The 9958-nt window shown below is 37.8% G+C and overlaps 1 protein-coding gene across 1 annotated transcript; it reads right to left on the reverse strand.

Moving 5' to 3' along the window:
* Positions 1–5103: 5103 nt before the first annotated feature.
* LOC308494600 (large ribosomal subunit protein eL42-like) lies at positions 5104–5436 on the reverse strand (the record flags this gene model as incomplete). Its single annotated transcript, XM_081042462.1, has 1 exon — positions 5104–5436. Exon 1 carries the CDS (start codon positions 5422–5424, stop codon positions 5104–5106), a length of 321 nt encoding a protein of 106 aa, XP_080898588.1. The 5' UTR covers positions 5425–5436.
* Positions 5437–9958: the final 4522 nt, after the last annotated feature.

A 9958-nucleotide genomic window follows, 5' to 3' on the forward strand; every position in this document is an offset into this window, starting at 1 on the left:
CTGGTGAATACACAGCATTAAACATTTGTCGAAACTTGTAAAACTTTACAGAATTAAGAGTAAACTTTAATGCATGTAAATTTTGAAAGTCATTTAGGAGGCTGGAGGATTCCAAAATGAAATGCATAATGTGACAGCATAACCTAACTGTATTATAAATATATTAGAGGCTTCACAGAAGGGGTGGTTGGAAGAATAAGCTAAGTAACTTTGGAAATGGGGATTCTGTAAGACTAAAGGCAAAAGCAACTATACGTAAGAACAGCACTGTATTTGGTCAAGTTGGTTCCCATGCTGGTATGTGTAGCAATTCTGAAACCACTTTACATGCATGCTGGAATCAAACAATTAAGTAAATGGATGGTTCACGGTGGGAGCAAATTTCTCAGTGTTGGAGTAAGGAGGTTACAGATAAACAAGGGAAGGAGGCTAGAATGATCCATGTGATATAAAAATTATTAGCTGGATACATAAGTATGAACTCATATTCAGCTGTTATAGAGACAGATGGTTACACATAGAAATAGTTATAGATACGTGTACACACATGGATTAGTATACACAGTTATATCTTCTTTTTTGGTTAGATGAAGGTCCTAGAAGCAATGCTACCTTAGTAGCAATGAGTACTTCTGTGCTTACCTAGGTCTTGTTTGTGATATTGTTCTGGGGAAAAAAAAAATGGAACCAGGGTTCCTTAGAGACGTGGCTGGTTCTAGGACTGGTGGAGGGGATATACAAGATGAACCCTGGGGCATCTTATAATATAGTGGCAGAAATAAAGAATATGCTAAACAAACACACACATACACAATGAATGATGGATGTATACAAAAGAGACACAGGAGCCAACTTAAATGGCCAAAGCTGAAATAATTTGAGAAACTAAATAAATTACTATTGAATTATAACTCAAAATATAAAATAAATGTCCACGAGTCCATACTTACATAACTAAGTGATTGAATGAATAAATTTGGGGAAGAATAAACAAATAGCTCATACAGAAGAATTTTTAAAAATTTATGTAGAAGATCCACCCTTCAGGATTTTGGCCATTAACGTCTTACCTCTTGTGAGTTGTGCACAGAGACTTTCTTACAAAAGTTGCATCGTGTAAAGGACGAAGAAGGAGTAATTTCATAGTGGAGACACATCACCAACACCACATGAGCCAGGTGATCAAGTTAATGTCAACATTAATAAGTCATGTTGCTGGTATGTAGCCATGACGTAATGGGAATGGCACTCTGTGGTTGAACTCCAAAGAACTCATTACCTCCGTGTAATCATGAGGAACCAGCCAGACAAATACCAATTGAAGGACATTTTACAAAGTACCTAACCAGTCCTGCTTAAAACGTTAAAAGTCATCAAAAACAAGGGCAGTCGGAGAAACTGTCACAACACAGAGAAGCTTAAGTAGGCATGACCAGTAAATGTAATGTAGAACGCTGGATGGAATTCTAGAGGAGAAAAAGGATGTTAGGGAAAACTGAGGAAGTCCAAGTAAAGTAGGAACTTCAGTTCACATAATGTATCAATATTGGTTCATTCATTTGACAAATATGCCATGTTAATGCAAACCCAGCAATGCCACTTCTGGGTATTATGCTACTAAGTGAAACAAGTCACTCACAAAAAAAGACAAGTACTGTGTGATTCCACTTCTATGAGATACCTAAAGTAATCAAACTGACAGAAATAGGAAGTAGAGTGGTGGTTGCCAGCAGCAGGAAGGGGAGGGGAAATGGGAGTTGTGTTCAATTGGCATAGAGTTTCAGTCCTGTAAATTGAAAAAGTTCTGTAGACCTGTTGTACAGTAACGTACATATAGTTAACACTATTGTCATGTGCACTTAAAATTGTTAAGAAGGTTATTAATATTGTGTTTTTTACCACAATAAAGCAAATGTGGTTTAATTCACTTTAATTTAAAGGTGAATACATATGCTCTCATTATTTTATAGGGGAAAGGGATGATACTATCTTTCCAAAATAAATAAAGAACAGGTAATCTGAAAAGAATCACTCAGTATTTATTGACTATTTTATGACTCATACACCAGATTAGGTTGTACGTATAAATGCTAAAAGGCCCGTGATCTACCCTGAAACAAAACACAAGGTCTGACAATTAAGTTTGTGAACTTGTTGCAACAATGTTGCTAACTTTTTTTGATATCAGAGGGATTATTCATTATGAATTTGTACCAACTGGACAAACAGTGAACCGAGTTTACTATTTGGAAGTGCTGAAAAGGCTGTGGGGAAAAGTTAGACGACCTGAACTTTTCGCCACCAATTCATGGCTCTTACATCACGACAATGCACCAGCTCACACGACACTGTCTGTGAGGGAGTTTTTAGCCAGTAAACAAATAGCTGTATTGGAACACCCTCCCTACTCACCTGATCTGGCCCCCAATGACTTCATTCTTTACCCGAAGATAAAGGCAATATTGAAAGGAAGACATTTTGATGACATTCAGGACATCAAGGGTAATATGACGACAGCTCTGATGGCCATTCCAGAAAAAGAGTTCCAAAATAGGCACTGGCGTCAGTGCATAGCTTCCCAAGGGGAGTACTTCGAAGGTGACCATAGTGATATTCAGCAATGAGGTATGTAGTACATTTTCTAGGATGAGTTCTCGAACTTGTCAGACCTGGTATGTTTTCAAAGTAAATAAAGAACACTTAATCTGAAATGAGTCACTCAGTATTTATTGATAATTTTATGTGACTCATACACCAGATTAGGTTGTAGGTATAAATGCTAAAAGGCCCAGTACCTGCCCTGAAAGAGTATATTCCAGTGGGAAAGACAGGGAAGGAAACAAAGATGGTACCATGTGGCAAGTGCTGTGGTAGGGATGCAGGCTGCATTGGGAGTGAAGAGGAGGGCATCCCAACTGAGACTTACAGAAAACTTTCCAGAAGAGGTGATACTTGAGTTGAATCTTCAAATGAGTATTTTCAGCCGGAAAATGAGAGAAGGGAATGCCAAGCAGTGGGGACAGCATATGTGAAGGCACAGAGGTGTGAAATACCACATAGATCAGATGACAACTGAGGTATGTGTCAGGGAGACTGTAGAGAGTAACTCTAGAGATATGCAGGAAATGAGTTGAATATGGCAATCTCTGAAAAAGATTGGTAGTTTTTTTCTATAGGAATGATGTTTGAGCCTAATAGCTAGAAATTAAGATGACCTAGTTGAGAAACACTGAGGTAATGGTATCTATGTATATGACACATCTAACAAGTCATACCCTGTTTCCCTGAGAATAAGACCTAGCCGGACCATCAGCTCTAATGCATCTTTTGGAGCAAAAATTAATATAAGACCAGGTCTTACTTTACTATAATATAAGACCGGGTCTAATATAATATAATATAATATAATATAATACCAGGTCTTATATGAATTTTTGCTCTAAAAGACTCATTAGAGCTGATGGTCCGGCTAGGTCTTATTTTCGGGGAAACACGGTGGTTATATATCTCAGTAACCATGTAAATAGAATTAATGTGCTACGAAGCCTAAGGTCAGAATATGGATGCTTAATTTTACCTCTGTGCCTGTGGATGGAGCTTAAAGTGTTTACTGAATATGAATGGGACTAAGACATGAACACAGAGGCACAAGGGGAATTTTTTATAAGAGAAATGGAAATGAGTTGGATGTCAAAAAGCGACTGGTGATTCTTGCTAGCTACCAGTAAGTATTTTGGATAGAGAAAGCAGAAAAAAAAGATGACCAAGTGAAATTGAAGTAGAAAAATGTTACAGCAATCAAAGATGAAGACAGAAGGATTATAATAGAAATTAAGATAGACATTGATTTTAAAATACTCTCTGGCAAGGTCAGGGGAGGAGACGACAAAGATTCTAAGAGCTGAAAAACTATTAATAAAATGTAAAGTTGGACATCCTGGATGGATACCTTAATTCTTTGTGCAGAAATACGTAATTTACAGAGGGAGAGACCTGCCAGATGTCATACAAAGATACATTTGCTAAGCTAGATAAGGATATCAGTATTATATCAGAATAGATAACCAGACAGTAAAACAGTTATGTTTAAAGGAGTTTTTGTGATACGTGTTTAAAACCAGAATTCCTTCCTTCCTTATGGTGTTGAGTTGAAATAGTGTTCGAATAATTAGATAGACTCTATTGTAATAATTATTTTGCGCATGATCAATACAAACTGTCATGGAGGACAGAATATATGTCAATGTGTTTGAATGAAGCATCAACAAATCGTTTTGGACAACATTGATCAAGATATTCAGTTTGAGTGAACACACAATGGGATTTATAGATGATGTCATACAGAATTGTACACCTGAAATCTATGTAAGTTCACTAACAATTGTCACCCTAATAAATTTTTAAAAAAAAAAGGATATTCGGTTTGAAGTTTAAAAAAAATCTCTAAACAAAGAAGATTTCAGTTGTTCAGTGTTGGATAGAAAAATACAGGAGATAAATGTTGACATTGACTTTAAACTGTGACAGAATACTACAAATAATAGATTTGATTGCAGTGTAAAAAGTCTTTGGTTTTATTCTTCTCTAAAAAACAGATTTTACCTTAAATTTAAGATAAAGAGAGTGACATGTTTAAATTATCATACAATAATTTTGTTCTTGTATCTAACATTTTAAGGACATAAGATTGAAATATAAGTGGATTTCTTACTGCTTCATAGTACTGTGTAGAAAAATACCATTATTGAACTTAGGTTAATAATGAAATATAGTAAAACAGTTCCATGTTTTTATGCTATCAACAATTTCAGTCCTTAATATCTCCAAGGAAAATCATAGAAAAGTTCATTTGAAGCGATAAATTTACCTGTTTATGGCATATATCTCTGTTCCCCTTTTTAAGTGAATGACACATAAAGAATACAATGATACGCTTACCTTAGAAGTGTCCATCTTTTTTGATAAGTGTTTTTTTGTTTGTTTTTTTTAATTTTTCAATGGAAATTTTATTAACGACACTAGTTTATTTCCCTCCCCAAAAGACCAACCACATGAAACAAACATTCTCAAGATTTTATTGTCTTCACGATAAAAATATGAAGCTTAGAACTGGATCACTTGGCCCTTTCTCTTCTTATCTCCTCCCAGTTCAAAATGTTTGCATTTCTTAATAGCCAGCATTCTCTTAGATCTGCAGTTGGGCTCAACACATTTAAGCCTCAGGACAATCTTCTTTGTAGTTTTAGCCTTTTTGCGGAAAATTGGCTTAGTCTGCCCACCATAACCACTCTGCTTCCTGTCATAACGCCGCTTTCCCTGCGCATACAGAGAATCCTTGCCTTTCTTGTACTGTGTCACTTTGTGGGGCTGGTGCTTGCCACACTTCTTACAGAAAGTCCGGCGGGTTTTAGGAACGTTCACCATGTTTGTGAGAGCGCTATCCGCGCGGAAAGCTTGATAAGTGGTTTTGATGAACTATTTTGAACATCACTTTGTGGAAGCTTAGAGCTGTATATTGCTGAATTGGCCTAATTCAGTATACCTTCATCAGATGAGTATAGTCTACGCTGAAGGAAAGGTAAACCCCCAAATCTCAGTGATGTAACACAATAACTTGTTTCTTGCTTGGATTACAACCTAATTCAGGTTAGGTAGCCGTCCTCCATCGCTACATAGTGTGACCTGTAAGGTTGCATTGACCTGGAAAGAAAAGTCTAGTTTTTAACTGCCTTCGCCTGGAAATGACACGTTCACTTTTGCTCAGTGTGCATTAGGCCAGAGTTAGTTTCATGGCCCCACATTGAACGTAAAGACACTGGCAATTGTAGTGGAGCTTATGAAATATTTGGTAAGCGCTAACTCAGTCCGACTTCCAAGGCATTCGATTTAATCTGTGGGGATCAGACAGACCCCATCAAAAATCAGTTTGCATGTCAAGATAACTGATGTCACACGCCTCCCACAGCATGCAAAGACATTTATTACTCACATAAGGAGACTTCTAGAGAGAGCAAGGCAGGTTCCCAAACTGGTCTGAAAATGGCTTGAATGGCTCGAGAGAGTGGGAGTGAGTAGCCCTGACTTTTCCTGTGTCCAGGGAGGGAACCAGTGTGCTTTCTTATCAGCCTGCCCAGGTATGGGACACAAAGAGAAGCTGGAGATGGGCTTGGAAGCCGTCAGCAGTCAAATACCTTAAATGGTGTAAGGCTCCTTATTCCATGAGGGGATGAATTATTTCATTCTCTCTCCTTGTTATTAATCTTAAACTAATTCTAAAAACATACGTCAGCACATTTTATGTGCCGGGCTGGGCACTCTCAGATCATTTGGATAAATCCCCTACATTCAAGCAACTTGTATTTCATTTTTTCAATTTCTGCCTTCTCTTAGCCTTCTAAGCAAGAGCCATCAGTGGTCTTGACATACATGCAAGATAATTTTCGAAACCAGTCCTGACCAGGGCATAGAGTAGGTCCAATCCTTCGGCGCACTCTTTGGAGGAATCAGAATGAATCACCGTGTCATAGCCCTGACAAATTTGCTTTGTCAGGAAGAACACTTGCTACCCACATGCTCCCTGAATCACAAAATTTCTCCATGTCCTACTTTCTATCCTACTTCCTAAATCTTTGTGGTTTGGATTCCTCCATTGCTCGTGTTGCGCTCCTTTCATTTTTGGCCTAGACGACAGCAGCAAGCTCATGTCTCATCTTCCTTATCCAAGCCATTGTCTATATAGCTCAGTGCTCTAGCCTCATCTTATTCCATGACCAGTTCCCTATCTTCTCCCAAACCATGCTGACCTTTTTTCTAGTTCTCAAAGTCTCAGTATCCTCTCCCTCCCCGGAGCCTTTGTACACATTATTCCTTCTTATTAGGATACTCTTTCTCCCCCCTTCACTTGACGGACTTTTCATCTTTCAGTCCTAGCTCAAACATCATTTCTTTAAGGATGTTTTCCCTGATCTCTTTATTGCCCCAGTCATTCCCCCTTCTTATCCTTTTCAAGACGTTACATTGATTTCCAGTTTGTTCTCCAAAATGTGTCAATAATTACAGTATTTCTATTTTTAAGTAAATACAGTTAAGGTGCAGCATGGAAATATCATTCGACTATAGATGGACGTCACAGCGGAAGTGTTACGACTCTTAGTTACTCCATCTACGCGTTCTTAGTGCTTGCGTTGTATTAATATTATGGTCTCTCTATTACTTGTCTGTCTCCTATACTGTGAGCTACGTGATGTAGGGCATGCTCTTTTGTTTCCCTTGTATCCTCAACACCTAGACAGCATTGCAGGGTTTATAATAATAGTACTTCAGTCCTCCGTGGGCACGAAATCCCTACTCTACACACGGGCATGCCTTATGTGTGTACTAACAGCCATCTTGAAATCTTGGGCAGAAGAAGTACACCCTGAAAGTTTTGCTCAACTGAACCTCAGTCTGCAGTCTGCTGAGTTCTTGGCAGCATTCTTTTCGGAAGCCTCAATACCCCGTGTAGGAATTTAGTCTTCATCCTGGAGAATGAGTAAAGGGTTCATATATTTTAACAGAAGAGCCGTGTGGGCTAGCATGCGCTTTTGCAAAACCACTCAGGTTTCAGTGGGTGTAGGGGGTGACCAGTCAAGTTAGCACAGGAGAGATTAGAGTCTGAATTTGAGTATTACCGTGAGAATGTGAGAAGAGAGGGCACGATTGGGTTTTAGAAGCAGAATTGGTTCTAAACTAATTTGGGAGATCATGTGGAAGATTGTAAAACAACTTCAGAGTTCTTAGCATAAATAAGTGGGATGATAATATTCCTAAACTGTAGGTGAAACATGGTGTCCCTAGACAAGTTCTCATTATGTTTTATCTTTGACGGTCTCTCTAAGTTCATATAAACACTGCTCTATCTGCTTTCAGCATGGTCGACGTTTCTTCCTAGCACTCTAATGCTGTTGGGGAATATTGTGTTGCAGCACGAAACCCCATGATCTAAAATATCGTTCAGAGATGTACCATGCGAGGAAAAAAGCAAGTCACAGTTCTGAGTAAGCCAAAGTGCATAAAGCGTGTATTTAAGAAAATTTCCTTTTTTTAAATCACTGTTAATTTCTGTGTATCACTAGAATGAGCATTGTAGTTGTTATTGGATTTAAGAGACGTAATACTCCTTTTCATGGTAATTGTTTAAAAGATTCTAATATTAAGAAAAAAGTATGATTTTTAAAAATACTTGAATCACCTTCAGATATTCAGTGCAGTGGTCAGACATCTACACCGTCCACGAAGTGGGCTCCCTAATAAGACAAGTGCCCATGTGACACCCTACAAAATCTTTACAACCTTATTGATTACATTCTCCAAACTGTTTTTCATATCCCCAAACTAATAAAAAAATATTTAAATCACTTACAAAAAGTAACATAGACCATTTTTTTAAAAAAAGCGTTATTTGAAATGTAAACTACTTCAAATCCGTGGTTCATATCGGACTTAGAAGTTTTTGTCCAGATAATCAGCTTTCAATGGAAATACGGGACAAAAAGAAATACTGTGAACTTCCAGGTGAAGATAATCCATTGACCATGTTCAAATTCTGGTAAAGGAATTTTTAAAATACAAATGAAAATACCCAAGAACAAGGATACCAAAAGAAGGAACATCAGAGGGCAGACAATTGCAACACATTTTGGTCATGTGCTTTATTGCCACCCACAGCGTATTTCAGTATTCTTGCCCTTTTCAATTTACTGAGGGTATTGATTTGAAGCTCTTCTTTTAGTTTCGTATCTCTAAGACATAGATACTATTTGTATCTTTCTTACATTGTTTTGTGAAGAGTAAATGAGTTGGTAAGTGTGAAACAGCACAGTGTCGGGCATATAGGAGATGATATATGATGAGCTATTTTTTTTATTATGTGCTTCCACAAAGCAAGAAGATGCTATTAAAAAGGAACAGAACAAAGGAAAGATCTTGAATACATGATAACAAATTTTAAAAATCAGATTCAACAGAAGACTTAGAATGCTAAGGATTCTTCCAGAAAGTAAAACAAATGGACAAAGACATGAGAAATAGGAAAGAAAATATAAGAACCAGTCCAATCAGTCCAAGTAATAAGAATTACATAAAGAGTCCACAATAAAATGGACAAAAGAAAATTACCAAAAAAAGAAGTTTTTAATTGCTCAGGCTTCAGTCTCTAGGTTTAAATGGACCATTGAACATCCAGCAAATGAAGAAAACAAACCAACCAACAAACAAACAAAAACAACCCATGTGAAGCCTCATGGTGAAATTTCAGTACACGGGGAAAAAAAGTTGAGAGAGGACAGAAAAGATGGTCACATCAAAAAGGACAGGCATCAATTGTCATTGTACTTCTCCCAAGCTATTGCTTGCAGAAGAGGACACCAATTTGCCTTCAAAGTTCTGAGGGAAAGTGAAATTCAACTTAGATTTCTGTACTCATCCAATGTAATAATATTCAAGTGTGAGAGCCGATAAAAACATTTCATGAAGTAGAGGACTCACACATTCACCTCTTCTGCGCCTTGTCTTAGGCAGGAACTAGAAGATATGTTCTCGTGTGCCAAGAGAGTCTAGCAAAAAGAAGACACGAAGTTCAAGCGACAGTGAACACAGGATGGAATGACCACGGTGTGGCAGATCTAGAGAGTAACCAGGCCAGATTGGAGCCAGTGTTGGCACATTCCAGGAATCTGGCTAAATGCAGATAACAGATCCACTGAATAGGAAAGCTCAGAAATTTCCAGTAGCAGCACATATGGCACATCAAACTGCTAGAACTACCCTGGAGAAGATGGCACCTTTCAAAAGGATCTACATTATTCAGTGGCCTCTAAAATGCTAAGCTTGGAAGTAAAACACAGATGCCCATGACATTTCACAGCGACGGATTCTCGTATTATACATCTTAGTCGAAAGGACCCAAACTTGACACAGA

Source organism: Rhinolophus hipposideros, assembly GCF_964194185.1.
Source record: "Rhinolophus hipposideros genome assembly, chromosome: X".
In the NCBI taxonomy this organism is placed as follows: Eukaryota; Metazoa; Chordata; class Mammalia; order Chiroptera; family Rhinolophidae; genus Rhinolophus; species Rhinolophus hipposideros.